The 22,148-nt window shown below is 34.4% G+C and overlaps 3 protein-coding genes across 3 annotated transcripts; all 3 read right to left on the bottom strand.

Annotated features, from left to right (window-relative positions):
• Positions 1-943: 943 nt before the first annotated feature.
• LOC104899700 (berberine bridge enzyme-like 4) lies at positions 944-2,863 on the bottom strand. The gene has a single exon (XM_010686938.3). The coding sequence runs from the start codon at positions 2,811-2,813 to the stop codon at positions 1,215-1,217; it is 1,599 nt and encodes a 532-aa protein (XP_010685240.2). The 5' UTR covers positions 2,814-2,863; the 3' UTR covers positions 944-1,214.
• A 7,415-nt stretch (positions 2,864-10,278) lies between these two features.
• On the bottom strand, positions 10,279-12,244 carry LOC104899701 (berberine bridge enzyme-like 4). The gene has a single exon (XM_010686940.4). It carries the CDS (start codon positions 12,154-12,156, stop codon positions 10,558-10,560), a length of 1,599 nt encoding a protein of 532 aa, XP_010685242.2. The 5' UTR covers positions 12,157-12,244; the 3' UTR covers positions 10,279-10,557.
• Positions 12,245-18,988: 6,744 nt separating this feature from the next.
• On the bottom strand, positions 18,989-20,777 carry LOC104899702 (berberine bridge enzyme-like 4). Its single transcript, XM_010686941.4, is given in 3 exon segments — positions 18,989-19,564; positions 19,567-19,842; positions 19,844-20,777. Coding segments are annotated over 3 exon segments (1,608 nt in total). The 5' UTR covers positions 20,750-20,777; the 3' UTR covers positions 18,989-19,138.
• Positions 20,778-22,148: the final 1,371 nt, after the last annotated feature.

The following is a 22,148-nucleotide window of genomic DNA, read 5'->3' on the forward strand; positions in this document are numbered from 1 at the left end:
TTATGATTCTCCTCAAATTAACGAAAATGATATGAATTTGGGTGGTTCAAATACTCATAGCGTGCCATTAGAGAATGAAGAGTTGGTTTATAATGTTGAACTTCTTTCTCATGACCCGGGAAAAAGAATAAACATGCATAATGGATTATCCTTCAAATAATCAATGTAATGCGATCAGGAGGGCATATATCCTTTAAAAAAACCTTGTCAACCAAAAACTCATAACTTCCCTCAAACAGATCTAGGGGGCCGCGTCCGCGTCTATTCGTTGCTTCTTGGTTTGATAAATGGGATTGACTTGAATATAGTATCGAGAAAGATGCGGCATTTTGCTTTGTTTGTTACTTGTTTAGAATAATATTAAAGTTAATGTGGGAGGAGAAGTGGGAGGAGATATATGTGTAGATGAAGGATTTAGGTCATGGAATAAATCGGAAAGGTTTAAGAAACATGTTGGAGGTGTAAAAAGTGCTCAAAATCTTGCTTATGAGAAATATATGATGATATTATTGATCGTTTTCAAAAAATGAAGACTCGTCGAATGCACTTGTAATTTTTTCTTATTTTGGGATGTATGACTATAAATATTAGACAATGTTTCTTTGCGTTGCAAAATTTTGAATATTGAATATCTTTTGTCTTTTTTTGTGACCCCCGATTTTGAAATCCTGACTCCGCCACAGCTTTGGAGGTAAAAATGGTGATGGGGTAGCTATGCTAACCGTGGTTTTGCTTGATTTGGATAATTAGAGCTCTGAAATTTGTTTATCAGATTACATTATTGCAATGTTTAATTAATCAGATAAGATAATTTGAATATAAAGATTCAATTTGGATTTGACAGGCTTATAGTCCATACATTTGTTTTTATTGAAATATTGACTTGACTTGGTTTTAACTTGTTAATCACATCCTGATGAATATTTCATTGAAAAACATGTCATAGTACTAATAATCATCTTTATTGGGTAACTAAACATTACTCATGGAATTCAAATCTATTTATACTTTTATCTTACAACTGAATTGCATGGAAATTATTGAAACAACTAGATCATCACATGAGTCCAACAATATATACGTAACTATAAGTTACAATGAAATATATATGTGCCCGATTATTAGAGACATTGAAGATATTAGCTAGGAAAATAGTATATATCGTCCATGCATAACAACACCCTTTATTTTCTTCAACCTCGATTCATTTTTCATTATTGTTTCTTAGGGAAAACCGGCAAACTCTGTTCATTCTTGAAGAAATTGCTGGGATCAACCTTAGCCTTGACTTGTAACAATCTTTTCACATTACCCTTAAAAAAGTCCAAAGCAAAATCTAAGCTCCCATTCTCATTCGTCCCAACATCAATATCCCTATAATTTAAGAACGCTTCCCTTGGATTCATGGACACAAAAGGAGTGTATACGTCGTGAAGTTCTCGAGCCACTTCGATATTCCTACTTGTACCACTATCATCATCCCAAATTGTGATGTATTGAATCTTAAAGAGGTTCCCTGCTCGATGAGGGAACGCCGTTGCGTCCTCCGCAATCTCGTCCATCCTCCCACCGTAAGGATTCCATTGTACCACAAAACTATTATCCGATTGCAATTCAATCATCTTTTTCCATATCGTCTCCAAGCCTTCCCTTGGAATAGGATTTTTCACATAATCGGACTTCTTTTTAGTGTAGGACATAGCCGGTGTAATTGTCCTTTCTAATAGTACCTCAACAGGAGTGCCTAGTGGGAAGTCATACCAAAATAGAGTTGTTTCTACCCATGGCATCTCAATGCAATCTTGTGCTTGTAAGCCTAGAAGTGGAAAGCTGTTGTTCATCAACGAACGAAGCGAATTGGTACGTCCAAGATATAGCCCGATGAACGAAACTTGGACCGTCTTGTTCCCTCCTTGTTGAATAACTTCTTGTTGCACTCTAATGAAGAGCTTTCTATCTATCGTAGAAGCTACTTGTTGCCATTGTAGGACTATATCTGTAGCACCTTGTTCTAAGGTCCTTGGAATACGGAAAACTGTAACAATTTCTGGGACACGTACTAATTTGATTTTCCATGATAAAATGACGCAGAAACTAGCACCTCCGCCACCTCTAATAGCCCAGAATAGATCTTCACCCATACTTTTGCGGTTAAAAATTCTACCATTTGCATCAACAATTTTTGCATCAATAATGTTATCGATGGATAAACCATATTGTCTTAACATATTCCCGTAACCACCTCCACTAAAGTGGCCTCCGGTGCCAACAGTAGAGCATACCCCTGCAGGGAAGGCATGGGTCTTACTCTTTTGTGCAATTTTATAATAAAGTTCACCTAGAGTTGCCCCGGCTTGAGTCCAAGCAGTTTCACTTGGTATGTCGATATCGATGGATCGAAGATTGAACATGTCGAGGATGACAAAGGGAACATTTGAAACGTATGACATGCCCTCGTAATCATGTCCTCCACTTCTGATCCTGATTTCTAAGTTATTTGCTTTCGCACATATCACGGTTGCTTGGACATGGGATACGTCCAAGGCTGTGACAATGGCTAGAGGTTTTGGGGTTGATGATGTGTTAAATCTACTCTCTCGTACGTAGTATTGAAGTACGTTTAAGAAAGAAGGGTTTCTAGGAGTGTAAATGGCACCAGAGATTGGATGTGATGGATTTGAGCGAGAGGGGAGGCATAGGAGGAATTTGTCGATGGATGGATGTGAAGCTGTAACGTGAGAAACAACGAAAAAGAATAAGATGGGAAGTAGTATGACGTTAAAGAGGACAGGATAAGGGTTTAGGACTTTCATTTTTGGAAAAAACTTGTGTGTTTTCAGTGGCTTGTATTTTGTTGTTCTATTGTTGAGTCTATTTATAGAAAATTTGATGATCTAGCTAAGATAGCAGATCTAGCAGATAGCAGCCCTGGAATATTGATGCATGGTGCGTTTGTGATTTGGCTACGGACAATTCATTGTTCCGTGTTTGAACATGCATGGGATAGTCTATTAAACAATTTCATGTTAAGGGTACACGTTCATCACGGTAGAAATAATGCGTGCAACTACGTAATTATGGATTGCAACTTATGTACAATAATCACCTATTTTTTATAATATATGAGAAGAATAGTCTTTATTCAAATATTTAAGTCTAGAAATACATAGACGTCTAGAAACTAAAAATCAATATTCAAAGTTCAAAAACATTATAAAAGAAGAAAGAAACGTAATCATCACACGACAACCATTAGAATGAGATTTTTAATTGTCATTAGCTAACCCAAATGCATGATGAAAAGATTTTGTAGATATAGATAACTTATTGTTTTCTTAGATTAACCCAAAAATGGTAGTTTTTTTATTAAAGGTTTTGAAGATAACGAACTGATGACAATTTAAATATCTTACTAATATGTGCGTTATCTGCTATACATTAGCTAGATCACAAAGAAAAGTCAAGGAGCAGATCACTAGTTACACAAGCAATAATAATAAGAAGGGCATGGAACTATGAAAATTTCGGGTGTGGCTATACATGAAATTAAACTATATAAATGAGTATCCATATTATTTAATCTTCATGTGAGAAGTACAGTGACCAAAAATCCAAGTTGTAAGAACTGATGTTATTTTTATCCTAATAGAAAATATATAATTTTATGAGAAGGCTTTTGAGAATCGTCCTAATGATCCATCAATTTGCGGGATGTCCATCCTATGAGGGTTTCTGAGGCCTGCAAAATTAAACTAGGTGAACTACTCAGGATGGTCCGGAGTACGTCCCTCCAACATTCAAGTTAGAAACTATACTATAGATCGAGAAAGGCAAGAAACAGGCCCAAAATTTAGTAGAAATTACCTATACTTGTGCTGCAGACTTGTAGAGAAAGAAAAGTCATCCAGGTTACTTAGTTACTTGTACTACAAGTCAATTGTATATTAGTCATCCAAGTTACATATCCTAGCAGTCAATCTGTATACTATTGTCATATTTTGATGTTTGATTTATTAAACTTATAAGATGAATCAACTACTAACACTTAAGTCATGATTCCAGTGATTATTATAAGGGTGAGGTAATACAGTTAACGGTTAATAAATTTAACCTTGAAATATTAGCGGCTTAAATATTTCAGAACAAAGGGAGTTATACTTTACCTCGTTCCTCGGTATCCTTCCACAAGCTCATTGTAAAATTTCCCTAAATCGCCCTTTCTTTGATCCATATTTAGAGGAAATAAAATGGGTAGATTTGTGGGTCCGTATCTCCCTGCCGAGTTACTAAATTATGATTATGTGGCTAGTTTACTTTCAGCTAATGGTATTGGTGCCTTGATTAAGCTTGACCCTTGATCTTTGCTAAGGCATAATACCAAATTTGTACGTGTTCGTGTTGATATTAAATCCCCTCTTTTAGAATTTGCTGAGGTATGTAAACATGGTGATCTTGTGCAAGGCTATGTGATTTGGTGTGAAAACTTTTCTTCAGGCTGTTCTTTTTGTGGGTCTGATAACCACATCATTGACTGCTGCCCTCTTTTAACCTCCCTTAAAAAGGAGATAAAAGTGAGACTTATGAAAAATCCTAAACAGAAGTGTTTGTATGACAACTTAGTTAAGGCTAGCCAAGCTAATCTTGAATCTATAGATGAGCAAGCTTATATAGTTCAAGCTCAGACTAAGCTCTTAGCTGCTGCTATATGGGTAAGTTTGCAAAAAAAAGGTGGTGCCACCTAAAAAACGTCATAATCTAGTTAATTCATCCTCTACTAAGAAAACAACTGTCTTTCATGAAAGTGTTGATGATTCTGTCCCTCTGTTAGGTATTGTCCATGAGAATGTTAAACAGAAAGTTGGTAAGGGTATTGTTATTAAGGAACCCTCTGAGGTCCTTAAGTCAGATGACAAAGTTATTGTTGGTATTGGGTTGGGTTTTCCTGCTTGTTGTGAGAAAGAGCTGTTAATAGATGCTGCTCTTGATAAAGGTAAGGGAAAGCTGATAATTGCTTCCCTTACTGTTGAGATCTCTTCTGATGATGAGGATTCAAGGAGGCTGTCCTCAGTGCTCCCTCCCTCTATGGATGTTTCTAAACAGCTTGTGCAAGGTGATGGAGACATGGGGGACATGGCCCTTTCTCTTGTTCCTGCTCCCCCCCCCCCCATTAAAGTATTTCACACTTCTCATCTCTTTTCTGAATCATACTATGATGATATGTTGTGTGATGATGAGTTTGCTGGAGTTATCTCTCCCCATAGTAGTAATGAGAGGACTGGTAGTGGTGCTTTTTTTTCTGGATCTGCCTATTAATGAAGATGATGAGGTTAAAACCCTCACTGAGAACTCTTTCCAGTCTCTACATTATGATAATTTCATAGTCCATCAAATTGAGTTGTTAGGTGTAGAGCAGTGTTCCCCCATGGAGCATACTTCTCAGTCTGAGTCATCCAAAAGGAAGGTTGAGGAACATGAGGGAGAAAGTGCCTCCTCTTCCCTGAAGAGGCCTATAAACTAATTTCTTCAGCTATGTTTATATCAAAAATGGTGTTCTATTGTTTTTTGTTTGTTTTAAATGAAGATTGCATGTTAGAATATTAGAGGTTGTCGTAGGAAAATTGCTTTTGATGAGATTAGAGACTTTTGTAAAGCTAACTTAATCAATATTTTCATGATTTGTGAGACAAAGTATAAGGCTCCTCCCTTGAATATATTTGCCCAACAGTGTGGGTTTAGCTTTTTGGACCATATCCCTACCATGGGTATGGCGTGTGGTTTATGAGTTATGTGGAAAGCATGTTTTGTAAATCCATTCAAGCTTATTAATGTTATTTATAAAAGTAGTAGGTTCATTTCATGCCACATTTCTTTCACAAAGTTCTTGAATGAATTCATTGTCGTTTATATTTATGCCCCAACTAATAATGCGTTTAAGAACGAGTTTGGGGAAGAGCTTGTTGATTATTGTAATTCTCTATCCATTCCATTTACCATTATGGGCGACTATAATGAAATTGGTAAGCCAAGTGATAAATTAGGTGGTGCTCCTACATCTTCCAAGAGATTTAAAAGACTATTAAACTTTAAATCATTAGTCCCTTGTAAGGAAATTCCTTTTAAGGGATCCCCCTTTACTTGGAGAAAGAAGATTCATGGTAATGATAATATTTATGAAAACCTTAATCATGGGTTTGCAAGTATTGATTAGTTATCATTATTCCCTAATGCTTAGATTACTAATTACATTTTCTCCTCCTCGAATCATTGTCCAATTTCTCTTTCTTTTGGCATCACAAATGTTTTAAAAGCTTATCCTTTCCGATTCAAAAAAAATGTGGTGCCAAACGAAAGACTTTGATACTCTTATTAAGAAAACATGGTGTATTAGATTTAATGGATCCTATATGTTTTGCTTAATGCAAAAATGTAAGTTTCTCAAATCCAATATTAAAGTTTGGAATAAGACTCGATTTAGTAATATCTTCACTCAGTAACGCAAAGTGGATTTAGATTTAGAGAAAATTCAAGCGCAATTAATTTTGGATGCCGTCAATACTTATCTCCAAGAAAACAACAAAGACTTTTATCGAAAAAACAAAAACTGTATTCTTACCAAAGTGATTTTTGGAAGCAAAAAATACCGCGATAAACATCTTTCATTAGGTGATCAAAATACAAAATATTATCATGCTTTTGCGGCGATTAGAAGAAATAAAAATCAAATAAAAACTCTTATTGATGCCTCAGGCCAATCTGCTTCCAATCCGGATGTGATTTCTCACATTTTACAAAAGAATTTCACGATAGATTCACAAAGGATTCAAGGTGGTTTTTCGACAACAATATGGATTTTGAACTTATCTCCCCCATTATCTCTGATGAGGATAATTGGTGCTTAGTGGCAGTTGTCTCTGATGAGGAAATTAAAAATGCAACTTTTGATTTTGTCCTTGATAAAACCTCGGGCCCTGATGGATTTCCCTCTTTTTTTTTTCTTTCAAAAGTATTGGACTTTAGTTGCATTGGTCAATCTGTAATACGAGCTGTCAAAGCTTTTTCCCATTCTAGAAGAATCTTGACAGAGATTAATCATACTTTTCTAGCTCTAATCCCTAAAATAGAAAATCCAGAAAAAACGTCTCATTTTCGCCCAATTAGTTTATGTTCCACTATATATAAAATTATAGCAAAAATTTTAGCCAATCGCCTGAAAGTTGTTCTTAGGAAAATTATCCACCCACTTCAAGATAACATTCTGATAGCTCATGAAGTTTTCCATTCCTTTAGAAAGAAAACATGCAAAGACAAGTGGATTGCCATTAAACTAGATATGAAAAAAGACTATGACCGGTTGGAATGGGAGTTCGTTTATGCTATGCTTAGTCATCTTGGCTTTAACCCGATCTGGATTAGTTGGATTTGGGCTTGTCTATCATCAATTCATCATTCTCCTTTTCTATCTTGGCTAATGGTATTCCAAGTGATAGATTCTTTCCTTCTAGAGGGATTCATTAGGGGGACCCGCTTTCTTCATATCTCTTTAGTGTATGTGTTGAATTATCAGCACGACAACTTCATCATAACAGTGTGTCTAATGGCAAATTAGTTGGAGTTTCCATTGGGAAGTCTGGGGTTAAAGTTCCATTTCTAACCTTTGCAGATGACACTATGATTTTTGCTAAGACAAATATGGATAGCTGCAAGGCTATTCGGTCGATTCTAGATAAGTATTATGCTATGTCCGGGCAACTTGTCAATTAAATAAATCAGCTTTCAAGTGTACTGATAATGTTTCAGAAATAGAGATAGAAAGTTTTCAAGGAATTCTTGATATGTCTTATTCTTCGTGTCTGGAAAGCTATTTGGGTTGTCCTATTATTGACCGTCGTGTCACCAAGGAAACTTTTATGCCTATAGTTGATAAAGTTCAGAATCAGTTACCGAAACGGAAAGCTAATTCTCTTTCTCAAGCAGGGAGAGCTATTTTACTTCAAGCTAACCTTGCTTCTAAAGCTAACTATCAAATGCAAAGTTTTCTGCTTCCAAAAATCATTTTATCCAAACTTGATAGTTATTATCGAAATTTCTTTTGGAACAAGGATTCTAATTCAAAGACTTCCAATTTGATTGGTTGGGATAGAATTTGTACCCCATTACCTTATGGAGGATTGGGTTTTAGGAAAACATGTGTTAACAATATTGCTAATCAAATGAAACTTCTGTAGAAACTGCTTTGAAATGATAACAACCTTTGGAATCTATTGATGAAAAAAAGTATTGTAAAAATAGGGATTTTATGACCTATAAAGTTTCGCAAAACTCTATTTGGCAATGGAAAAAGCTTATGTCTTTGAGACCAATTTTTAAAACGGGCTTCAAGTGGCAAGTTTGCAATGGTAGAAGAATTAATTTCTGGCATGATAATTAGGTCTTGCCTCATCCTTTAAGCAAAATTGTTCAAAATTCGACTATCAATAACGCTGGTTGTGTTCATTAATTTATCTCTGAGACTAAGGTGTGGGATATGCAATTGTTGAGTCCCTCCTTTTTTATGATGTTTGCTCTCAGATAGCCAAGATCTTCATTCCAATGATGTGGAGGATGAGTTTTTTTGGTCCCCATCTTCTGATGGCATTTATTTTGTTAAGTCAGGTGTCAAATTAATTATAGACTATAAGACTGGTTCTCAAGGGAAAGTTGAATACCGGTGGATTTGAAAGTCGAATCTTCCTCCATCCTAAGATAAAAAATAAAAAAAATAAAAACTTGTGGAAAGCTTGTAATAAAGGTCTGCCAACAAAGGGTTGGATAGCACAAGTTCATTTCTTCACTCCTAAACAATGTGAGTTATGTAGTTGTGCTTCGAAAACAACTTCTCATCTCTTTTTTCAATGTCCTTTTGTTTTTGACATTCTTCATCAACTTGATGTGGATTTTGGCTGGCCTCAGATCCCGGTTTCTGCCAATTTGGATTCTTTTCGAGCAAATTTAGAGGTTTGTTTAGATGCTCTAGGGCTATCCTAGACTAGTCTGTTAGCTGTTGTCTGGTGATTTGTGTGGTTTACCGATAATAAAGTAATTTTTTCGTAAGATGCTTTTAATGCTAGAAAAATTAGTTTTCTTGTTAATAATTTTGTTAAAGAGTGGCAATGGTGTTTGTCTAATAAAACCTGTCTTGAGCCTAGGAAGTTGGGTTGTTCTTCTATACTGGGTGCCCAATTAGCTAGAAGGGTTGTTGCTTGGGTTCCCCCTCTAGAGGGTATTTTTTTAAGATAAATTTTGATGGGTCGCAATATCAGGATGGGAGGGCTTCTTGTGGTTTTGTTATTAGAAACCATTTGGGTGATGTTCTTCTCGCTGGATGTAATTCACTTCCTAGTGATTACTCTATTGTTCAAGCTGGGGTAACAGGTCTCTAGGAAGCTATTAAAGCTGCTCGGGTTCGTAATTTAAATCATATCAAAATAGAAGGCGATAACATTTCTGTTATCAAAGCTATGCAAAAAAATTTGGAAGCCTCCTTGGTCTATTAGTGCTTTATTAATTGATGCTAGCATTGAACTTTCATAGTTTAATAGGTTTCCTATTTCTCATTGTTTTCAGGGAAGTGAATAGGGCTGAGAACTTTATATATGGCTCATGAAGGCCAAGTGGCTCACAACCTCATCTACAAATTTCCTGCTTTCTCTGTTAATTTCTCTATAATCATCCACAATGATGTTTTAGGCTGGTCTCCAGATTAGGTCATAGTACGTGCCAACAAAACTAGTTATTTCCTTTTTTTTCTTAGTTGTAATGCTTTAATTTTATGCTTGCTAATTAATGCAGTAAAAATTATATAAAGTAGTTGATTTATATAAATACATACACATTGAAATACATTTAACAACATAACTATTTATTGGTCATCATAATGCGAACAATATTACTATAAGATTTAAAAATAAAAGTCATATTAAAGCGTTTCAACTAATAAAAGGAATTTGGAGGTAGTATACTAGTATTTAACTATTCACTATAGTCATCCTTGTGTTTTGGAGGCAAAAATGGTGATAAATTGATGGCTACGTTAATCGGGGTTTTGTTTGATTTTAATTGATTAGAGCTGTAGATTTTGGTTATCAGATTGTAATGTTAAATTCATCAGATTGAATATGAAGATTCAATTTGGATTTGATAGGCTCCGTTACATTTGTTTTCACTGGAATATTGACTTGACAAGGTGTTAAATTATTAATCGAATTCTGATAAATATTTTTTTTATTGAAAAAACGTCTCACAGTATTTAGTCATCTTCATTGAATATCTGAGCATTATTATTTATTGAATTCAAATCTATTTATACTTTGTACTACTAGTTTACAACTGTTGCATGGAAATTATTGAAACAACTAGATAATTAATTACATGAGTCCAACAATTTATACGTAAGTATAAGTTACAATAAAATATATGTGCCCGATTATTAGAGACATTGAAGAAATTAGCTAGGAAAATAGTACCTATCCATGCATAATACAAGACCCTTTATTTTCTTCAACCTCAACTTCATCATTCTCATTGTTTCTTGGGGAAAACCGGCATACTCTGCTCATACTTGAAGAAATTGCTAGGATCAACCTTAGCCTTGACTTGTAACAATCTTTTCACATTGCCCTTAAAAAAGTCCAAAGCAAAATCTAAGCTCCCATTCTCATTCGTCCCAACATCAATATCCCTATAATTCAAGAACGCTTCCCTTGGATTCTTAGAGACAAAAGGAGTGTATGCATCGTGAAGTTTTCGAGTCGCTTCGAGATTCCTACTTGTACCATTATCATCTCCCCAAATTGTGATGTATTGAATCTTAAAGAGATTCCCAGCTCTATGAGGGAACGCCGTTGCGTTCTCCGCAATCTCGTTCATCCTCCCACCATAAGGATTCCATTGTATTACAAAATTGTTTTCCAATTGCAATTCAATCATCTTTTTCCATATCATTTCCAAGCCTTCCCTTGGAATAGGACTTTTCACAAAATCGGACTTTTTTTTAGTGTAGGACGTAGCTGATGTAGGTGTCCTTTCCAATAGTATCTCAAGGGGAGTATCTTGTGGGATGTCATACCAAAATAGAGTTGTTTCTACCCATGGCATCTCAGTGCAATTTTGTGCTTGTAAGCCTAGAAGTGGTAATTTTTTGTTCATCAACGAAAGAAGAGGATTGGCACGTCCAAGATATAATCCAATGAATGAAACTTGGACAGTTCTGTTCCCTCCTTGTTGAATAACTTCTTGTTGCACTCTAATGAAGAGCTTTCTATCTATTGTAGAAGCAACTTGTTGCCATTGTAGGAGTGCATCTGTAGCACCTTGTTCCAAGGTCTTCGGAACACGAAAAACTGTAACAGTTTCTGGGACACGTACTAATTTGATTTTCCATGATACAATGACGCCGAAACTAGCACCTCCTCCCCCTCTAATAGCCCAAAATAGATCTTCACCCATAGTTTTGCGGTTAAGAATTCTACCATTTGCATCAACAATTAGTGCATCAATAATATTATCGATGGATAAGCCGTATTGTCTTAACATATTTCCGTAACCACCCCCACTAAAGTGACCTCCGGTGCCAAGAGTAAAACATACCCCTGCAGGGAAGGCATGGGTCTTGCTATGTTGGGCAATTTTATAATAAAGTTCACCTAGAGTTGCCCCGGCTTGTGTCCAAGCAGTTTCACTTGGTATATCGATATCGATGGATCGAAGATTGAACATGTCGAGGATGACAAAGGGGACATTTGAAACGTATGACATGCCCTCGTAATCATGTCCTCCACTTCTGATCCTAATTTCTAAGTTATTTGCTTTCGCACATATCACGGTCGCTTGGACATGGGATACGTCCAAGGCTGTGATAATAACTAGAGGTTTTGGGGTTGATGATGTGTTAAATCTACTCTCTCGTACGTAGTATTGAAGTACGTTTAAGAAAGAAGAGTTGCTAGGGGTGTAGATGGCGTGAGAGATTGGATGTGATGGATTTGAGCGAGATGGGAGGCATAGGAGGAAATTGTCGATGGATGGATTTGAAGCTGTAACGTGGGAAACAACAAAAAAGAAAAAGATGGGAAGTAGTATAACGTTAAAAGGGACCAGAAAAGGGTTTAGCACTTTCATTTTTGGAAAAACTATTGTGATTTCAATGGCTTGTATTTGGTTGTTCGATTATTGAGTCTATATATAGAAATTTTGATGAGCATAGATAGCAACCTTGGGATATTGATGCATGGTGCATTTGTCTACGGACAATTTAATGCTCCGTGTTTGAAAATGCATGGATAGTCTATTAAGCAATCTCGTGTTAAAGAGTACACATTCATCGTGGTAGCGAACTACCGATAGTGCATGCAAACGTAATTATGTATTGCAACAAGTCCCCTATTTTTGATACTATATATGAAGAATAGTCTTTGTTCAAATATTAAGCCTAGAAATACTTAGACTTCTAGAATTAAAAATCAATATTCAAAGTCCAAAAATATTAAAAGAAAAAGAAAAACTTTATCATTGACTAGAACTATTAAAATGAAATTTTTAATTGTCATTAGCTAACCCAATTACATAATAAAAAAAATTAATGTATATAAGTTATTATTTTCTTTGATTATCCCAAAGTTTTGGGAGTTATATTTTTTAAAGGTTTTCAAGATAACTGATGAGTATTTAAATTCTTACTAATTTATGTGATGAGTTATCTGTTATACATCTTAGCTCACAAAGAAAAGTCAAGAAGATCACAACTTACACAAGCAATATTAATAACAATGGCATGGATATGAATTTTTTTGGTGTCGCTGTACATGAAATTAAACTATATAAATGATATTCGTATCGTTTAATCTAAGTATGGTGAACATATTAGAATAATCAAAAAAATCTTGTAATATATGTCATTAAAGTAGCTAGAAAAATCTAGGATAGAAAGACCTAGAAATTAAGTCTAGAAAAATCTAAGCTAAGAAGCAAATTTAAGAAAAAAAAAAGAGATGTATCTAGAGTAATCCTAAGCCTGAGTAGATTACTATATGGATAATACTAGAAGGAAGTAACCGACATCTTTCTTGTATAAATATATCATTACACTATGTGATGGAATGAAAAGAAAAAAAAATCCAAGTTCTTTGAATACAAGTTTTTCTCTCATATACTAATCTCCTTCCTTATCAATACTAATATCTGACCTTGTGATTATCTCTTTTACCCATTACGCTTCTTATTGTTAGAGTTCTACAAAAGTAAAAACAACACTTTTGTTAAGTCACCAAAAATATCTATCAGGGGTATCAGAGCCAAAATTCCCAAGACCTCACTACTTTAGCCACAAAACACATTTAACCCATATACAACATGAATTATAATGGCACTCAACAACCCAACCTTCCCAATTCCAATTTTCGGGGGAGAAAATTATGATTTTTGGAAAATTAAAATGAAGACATTACTTAAATCTCATGGGTTGTGGAGTTATGCTGATAAAGGATATATGGAGTACGAAGATGAGAGTACCTAACCGAAGCTCAAAAAAGGCAGCTCGAGGGTGAAAGAATGAAGGATGCTAAGGCATTATATTTAATACAAAATGCGGTCACAGATATAATATTTTCAAGAATTTTAAGAGCCAACACAGCAAAGGAGGCTTGGGAGATCCTGCAACAAGAATTTTAGGGAGATAGCAAGGTGAGAAGTATCAAACTCCAGTCTCTAAGAAGAGAATTTGAAAACTTAAAAATGAAAGAAGGAGAATTAATGAAAGAATATTTTTCAAAGGTAATAGAAATAGTGAATCAGATGAAATCATATGGAGAAGAAATTTCAGATGAGAAAATTGTGAAGGAGATTTTATTAAGTTTAACGGAAAAATACGATAACATTGTTGCTATTATTGAAGAAACAAAAGATATATCAAAAATAACAGTAGAGCAACTTATGGGATCTTTGGAGTCCCATGAACAAAGGAAACATAGGCATATTGATGAAGAAATAATTGAGGCTGCTCTTGCAGTAAAATTTAAGAAAATGCCCAAGAAAAATGTTGAGGAAGAAGATGAAGAAAAATCATCGAAAGGTATGAATCAAAAACTCTCCTGCAATATTTGCAAATTAAAAAGACTAACCATGATACCGCAGACTGTTGACATAAAGGAAAGCCACAGTGTTGGCAGTGCAAGAAGTTTGGTCATGTAGGAAAGAATTGCAGGACCAAGAAAAACAATGAGATTGCCAATTTTAATTTGGCGAAGAAATCAAGAAGAAATTTTGTTTTGAATTTTGCTAATGACAAGAGCATTAGCCGGAAAGGTTGGTGACATGAGCACCAATAACAACAAAAGAAAATTTGCAGAAAAAAATATATTTGGGTGATGGCTGGTGACACGAGCATCAGTAAAATAGTTGGTAACATGGGTGCCAACATTGAAAATCAGAAGTTCATGTTCTATGGTGGTTGGTGACAAGTGCAACAACAATGTTTAAGAATATTATGAGCAAGAAATCAAGAGTGCAAGATTTTTTAGATTAGAGGGAGTATTAGAATAAGAAAAAAATCTTGTAATATACTACCTCTGTTTCAAATTAATTGTTACACTTTGACATTTTACACTATTCATAAATTGCACTTTGACCCTCGTTTGTGATTTATACGTGAAACATAGTCATGTGAGATCTTGTTAGATTCGTATTAGTATGTATTTTATTAATATGTACTTTTTATAATTTTTACAGATACAAAACTAAAGATATATGTCCTCAAAGTTTTGCATTGGCATACGTGAAAAGTGAAAAGTGTAAATGTAACAATAATTTGAAACAGAGGTAGTATGTCATTAAAGTAGCTAGAAAAATCTAGGATAGAAAGACCTAGAAATTAAGTCTAGAAAAATTTAAGCTAAGAAGCAAATTTAAGAAAAAAAAAAAAAGAGATGTATCTAATCCTAAGCCTGAGTAGATTACTATATGGATATTACTAGAAGGAAAGTAACCGACATCTTTCTTGTATAAATATATCATTACACTATGTGATGAAATGAAAAGAAAAAAAATCCAAGTTCTTTGAATACTAGTTTTTCTCTCATATACTAATCTCCTTCCTTATCAATACTAGTATCTCACCTTGTGATTATCTCTTTTACCCATTACGCTTCTTATTGTTAGAGTACTACAAAAGTAAAAACAACACTTTTGTTAAGTCACCAAAAATATCTATCAGAACAAACACCAAAGTTGTAACAACTAGTGTGTCTTTTCTACAATAGTATATAGATATGAGAGGGTTTTTGGGGAATCTTTCTAATCATGATCTATTGGAGGGAATAAGATGTCTATCCTCTGAGGGTGATTCCTACCTGAGTGAACTATCCGGGGATGGTCTCAAGTATGTCGTACGCCTCTCCGACGCTCAAATTAGAATTATACTTCCTCCGTTTAGAAATAGTTGCACCACTTGTATAGTGTTTACTATTCACATCCTACCTTTTGATTAGCTTTGGTGATTTATATTTTAAGAGAAATATAGTCATATGAGATCTTGTTCGATTCGTCTCAATGTATATTTTTTTAATATTAACTTTTTATAATTTTTACTCATTAATAATTGAAGATATTAAGGTTTGAAACCATGCATCGGCAAGTGTGAAAACATGAAACGATGCAAATATTTCTAAACGGTCATATGGGATCTTGTTCGATTCGTCTCAATGTATATTTTTTTAATATTAACTTTTTATAATTTTTACTCATTAATAATTGAAGATATTAACGTTTCAAACCATGCATCGGCAAGTGTGAAAACATGAAACGATGCAAATATTTCTAAACGGTCATATGAGATCTTGTTCGATTCGTCTCAATGCATATTTTTTTAATATTAACTTTTTATAATTTTTACTCATTAATAATTGAAGATATTAACGTTTGAAACCATGCATCGGCAAGTGTGAAAACATGAAATGATGCAACTATTTCTAAACGGATGAAGTATATGCTTTCTAGATAGCGAAAGGAGAGTGAGAGTCCATAAATTTAGAAAAAGTTACTGTACTTGTAAGCAAGTCTGTATATATAGTGGTACTATGTTGATAGAATTTGACTTTGATCAAGGATAATTTAGACTTTTCACCCTTAGTTGGGCCAAGAATTGGGCTAACGGAAACCGTAATTGTTATGAAGGAACTATGTGCAATGAACGTGTAGTAGGACTAAGTTTGTTTGAGAGAACTATGATTAGAACTAGGTTTGTTTGAGAGAACTATGATTTGTTCCCTTAAAACCAACCCATTCCTTAAGCACATGAATAAATTGTTAGAAATTAAGTAAATAGCTCTGTTTGGTAATATTGTCTGAAATGTAGCTGAACTTGATAAGGTATAGCTGAAACTGATAAGATGCACAACTTTGAAATTAAGTAAAATGCCTTTTTCAGTGCCTGAAATTCAGACGCTATTTTGAGTAGCGTTTCAATTTCAGTCACTTTTAGGGACTAAAATATAGTTTCAGTTCCATCCCAAACACTTCTATTTATTTAAGGTAGCTTTTTATTTCAGCACCTAGTTATTTAAGCTACCTGAAATGGGTTCCCAAACAGAGCCAATATCTAGCTAGTAATTCTTTCATTCCAATTTACTTACATCATATGGACTTTCATATCTCAAAATGCACAACTTTAACCATTAATATTTTCAATTATCTATGAGTAAAAAATTATAAAAAAATTATTATTATACTTTCTCCGTTTAGAAATAGATAGCACCAACTGGATGAGCAGAAGACTCAAGGGCTCAAAATTCAGGAATTATGTGGTGTTTGCTGCTCCATTTGCCATCATTTACTGAATATGTCAAGAAAGAGAAATTAATGCTTCGCAGAATCAGCAAATCACTTCTGTATAATACATGAGATAAAAGAGAGGATGAAACAGAGGAATCTTCATAGGGTTTTGATAAAGATGAATGAACCTGATGTTGAATGCTTAACAACTTCTAAATTGTTATTAAGTTAGTGGCGGTGAGGATGTGCAACTTAGATTGTTGTATAGGGCGTTGGCTTGGTTGCTTGTATTCTTAGAATGCAAGGCGATCATTTTTAAAGGTTTGTCCGTCACTCTGAAGAATTTTTATGCTGTAAAATTGTGTTGATGATGCAATACGCTACTTGATAAGTCAATAATAATAGTTCATATTTTAGGTGCATTTCTAAGTCTCATTTAACTTTGTTTAGAGTATTTAGGACTAACTCTTGCCTTATTTTGGCCCCTTTTAGTTCCATGTTACTTCATCACAAGGTAATTTGTGGTGTTTGAATTAATTTTCAGGTTAATCAAACATATTAAACATCTTGTGGTGAGTTGGGGATGGCGTGGACATGAAGATGGGCTGGAGCCTGGAGCAAGTCAACACGGGAGTGTCACATTTGACACGTTCGTGTCAGTTTGCTGGAGCTGCTGGAAGTCTGATTTCAAGGTGACACGTCTGTGTCACGCTGTACTTTGCAAATCAGCTTACTACTGATCATCTCAGTAATACAGGGCAACACGTCTGTGTCAAATGTGAGACGTCCGTGTTGCCCCACTTTTTCGAAAACAAAAACGTTTAATTTTGCTACTGTTTTTGTAATATCATGTTGACATATCCGTGTCGACCTGCTTTTCCGTCGGGATTTTTTTTAAGTTTGTTTTATTATTTTAGAAAACTATAAATACCTTCTTAGTAATATTATTTTGGCAATTAGGTTTTATTATTCAGTTTTTAGAGATCTTTTGAGAGAAAAACTCCATTGTTAACCTTGAAGAGATCTACACTTTGGCTACTTTGGATTGATTCATTCAAGTAACGATTAAGTTTTTCTAATTTTTCTCTCTTCCTTTATTGTTATTTCTTATAATTTATTACTAAATTTGCTTTGCTATTTCAATTATGAGTGTGTAGTTCCATAATCTAGGGTCACTAGTAGAATAATTGCTTAAGTTGAACCCTAGCAATGTATAATGCATGAATTCTCCCCAAATCTCAATCTAATGTGAATAATTGTCCTTGCTTGATTGAATTGTATTTATTTTCATTAGCATGCTAGGGATAGATGATATTGAATTGAGTCCTTATATTTTGTTTTCAATGGAAATTGAATCTAGATGGATTGGTTGATTCAATCAAGGGTACGAATATCTCTATGGGAATAAGTAGATAGGATTATTAGGAATTTATATTGTGATGTTTTGTTTAATGTCTGTTTGTTTGCATGGTTCCATGGGAATAGGTTTGATTGCTTGATTAGAGTAGCCATTGGTAATCGGGAGAGGTCTTTGGTATTTTTAGGGTGCATTACTCCTTTTGGACTATTGATTGCGTTATTTGTGATGGGAACTAGTCATGTATTACTGGGGATACTTAATTCTAGATGTTTTTATTAATTGATTTTATCTTGTATATGCTATTGCTAGTTGTTATAGTTTAGTGTTAGAATTAGGTAACATCCTTTTCACCATTGTTTGTCACTTAGCTTGTTTAGTTAAATTGAGTCAAGATACCTAGTGTTTACGATACTAGTTCTTATTAGTAGTATATAATTTTGTACAATTTTTATGTTGTAAGAATCTTGTTGATGATGTCAATTAATCCTTATTAAAAAAAATAAGAAGTTTGTTTAAATGATGTGGACTAATAATATTGGGTAGCACATATAATGGTATAGAAGAGCGGATAGGAGATTTAGACTTCTAAACAAATTTCGTCAGAAGAGTATTAGACCATATAGCGACTTTTTATGGCTTCCTATCTCCCACCCGGGAGACCAAGGTTCAAATCTTGATGGAAGCAACATTTCAATATTGTTGGGAAGGGGGATTTGGGGCTTGTTGGGCCTTTGGGTGAGTAGCCCTATGCGAGAGCACCCTAGAGAAAAATTCATCTTGCCATGAGTTTTCGAAAGGGTGCCAAAAAAAATAGCTAACTTTTAAGACTGCACACAAATATCTTTATTTATATCTTATATGCACAACTATTCATCACAACTTATTCATACAAGTACTAAATTACATGAATCAAACAAAACACAAATTCTGTAAAACATTATGCCCAATCCATGCATCCATATAATAACGCCCTTCCCTTCACTTAGGAAAAACCGGTATACTCTGCTCATACCGAAAGAAATTGCTTGGATCAACCTTAGCCTTAACTTGCAACAATCTCTTCACGTTGTCCTTAAAAAAGTCTGAAGCAAAAACTAAGCTTCCCTTCTGGTTATTCCCAACATCAATATCCCTATAATTCAAGAATGCTTCCCTTGGGTTCTTAGACACAAAAGGAATGAATGCATCATGAAGTTTTCGAGTCGCTTCGAGATTCCTTCTTGTAGCCTCAGCACTATCATCCTGCCAAAGTGTAATGTATTGCATCTTAAATAGGTTCCCGGCTCTATGAGGGAATGCCGTTGCATTCGCTGCAATTTCGTTCATCCTTCCACCATAAGGATTCCATTGCATCAACAAAATATTGTCTAATATCTGCGCTTCAATCATCTTCTTCCATATCGTCTATTCGTCTCCAAGCCTTCCCTTGGGATCGGCTTTTTTACGAAATCGGACTTGTGTTTCCCATAGGAATGTGATGATGTTGGTGTCCTCTGCAATAACACCTCAATTGGGGTACCCTTTGGGTTACCATTCCAAAATAAAGTTGTTTCGATCCATGGCATCTCGGAGCAATCTTGTGCTTGTAAACTTAAAAGTGGAAAGCTTTTTTTCATCAACGAAAGAAGTGTATTAGTACGTCCTAGATATTGCCCAATGAATGAAACTTGAACTGTTTTTTTTTCCTCCTTGTTGAATAACTTGTGGTTGCACTCTAATGAAGAGCTTTCTATCTATTGTAGAAGCTATTTGTTGCCATTGTAGGACTATATTTGTAGCACCTTCTTCCAGTGTCTTTTGAACATTGAAAACTGTAACAATATTTGGAACACGTACTAATTTTATTTTCCAAGATAAGATGACACAAAAACTAGCACCACCACCACCTCTAATAGCCCAAAAAAGATCTTCACCCATACTTTTACGATTGAGAATTCTACCATTTGCATCAACTACTTGTGCATCAATAATATTATCAATTGATAAGCCATATTGCCGTAACATATTCCCATATCCACCCCCGCTAAAGTGGCCTCCGGCGCCGAGAGTAAAGCATACTCCAGCAGGGAAGGCATGGATATTACTCTTTTGTGCAATCTTATAATAAAGTTCACCAAGAGTTGCCCCAGCCTGAATAGAAGCAATCTCATTTGGTATTTCGATATCGATGGATCGAAGATTAAACATGTCGAGGATGATAAATGGATCATTCGAGATGTATGATAGGCCTTCGAAATCATGCCCACCACTTCTGATCCTAATTTGTACGCTATTTGTTTTCGCACATATCACGGTAGCTTGGACATGGGATACGTCCAAGGCTGTGACAATGGCTAGAGGTTTTGGGGTTGAAGATGTATTAAATCTACTATCTCGTACGTAATTTTGGAGAACGTTTAAGAAAGAAGAGTTACTAGGAGTGTAGATTGCATTAGAGATTGGATGTGAAGGAGTTGAACGAGTTGGAAGACATTTAAGAAAATTGTCTATGGTTGAAGTTGAAGCACTAACATGGGAAACAAATAAAAATAAAAATGGAAATAATAGAACTTTAGAGACAGCCATATAAGAGTATGGGATTATTTTCATATTTTTTTGTACTTGTTCATTTCCGATGACTTGGTTGATCTATTTATAAAAATTCAGATGACGAATGGAGGGATGATATGCATGATGGATTAGTCAATCTGGACTGCTATGCCGCGTTTGAAGATAGAAATTGAGTTGAGGATAATACTTCGAGTATTATTATTATAAAGTGTAAACAATGATGTTCTAGAAAAGTGTGGTTTATGTATTAAGGGAGAATGCTAATTGTGCGTCCGAAAGAATATCTTGTTTATGTGAAACTATTGGGTCAGACCGTCTGACTTAATAGGTTCTATCGGACGGGTTGAGCCCAACTTAACGCGCGCAGGCTTTTTTCGATATCTCGTAGTTATGTTGTTCAGTTAATTTTTTTATTTCTTTCTTTTATGGTTGTTTTTGTTTCATTTGTTTTTTTGTCTATTTACTTTGTTGATTTTTTTTGCTTTGATTGTGATGGATGTTGTTGTCATTTAGTAGCTGTATTGATTTCATTTAGTTAAGTGTTTTTTCAGTTGGTATTGTTGGTTTATCATTTCGTAGTGTTTATGTTGTTTTTCATTTTATTTGTTTGTTGTTTCATTTAGATATGTATTTCTTTCATTTTATTATGTTTTTGTTTCAGTTGATGCTGTCTTTGTTTCATTTACATGTTTTGTTTTTTTTTTTGGTGTGTTTTAATTGTTGTTTTGTATCATTCACATATGTTTTCCTTTCATTTGATGTTGTTTTTCTTTCATTTAGATATTTCTACATTTCATTTGGTATTTTTGATTTTATTTTTCTTTGATTTTTTATGTTTTCAGTTGATTATTGTATTCTTTCAGTTGATTCTTGTATTCTTTCAGTTGGTGTGTAAATTCTTTCATATTGTTATTGAATTGCTTAATTGTTTATTTGGTTTCTTTAATGATTCATGTGATTTTTTATGTTTAGTATTTAGCTTCTAGCTTATTCTTTGGTATTTACATATTACTACCTTTAATTTCATTTGGTAATGGTGTATTTGTTTTCAGTTGGTGTGTTTATTTGGGTCTTTGGTTTGTTTATGTTTCAGTTTGTTGCTTCTTTTTTCATTCAGATTTTATTTTACTTTGTTTCAGTTAGTCTTATTATTCTTTCAACTTGTGTTGTTTTTCTCTCATTTGGTCTTTTGTGTGTGACGTCCGACGAGAATGGTTTGTCAGACGAGTCTGACACAATACCATCTCTTTGTTTATCTAAAAGCATATGAATTTGTTTTACAAATTTTCTAGGTAAAAAGAACATATAGTTCAAAATTCAAGAACATGTTTAATTTTCATTCATCAAAGAACATAGATCATAATTATGAAAGAACATGTATATAGAGCTTGTTTTGTTAACCTTCAAATACATGGGAAATTAGAATTTTAGGAAGTAG

The sequence above is a fragment of the Beta vulgaris genome, chromosome 7 (genome assembly GCF_026745355.1).
Source record: "Beta vulgaris subsp. vulgaris cultivar EL10 chromosome 7, EL10.2, whole genome shotgun sequence".
In the NCBI taxonomy this organism is placed as follows: Eukaryota; Viridiplantae; Streptophyta; class Magnoliopsida; order Caryophyllales; family Amaranthaceae; genus Beta; species Beta vulgaris.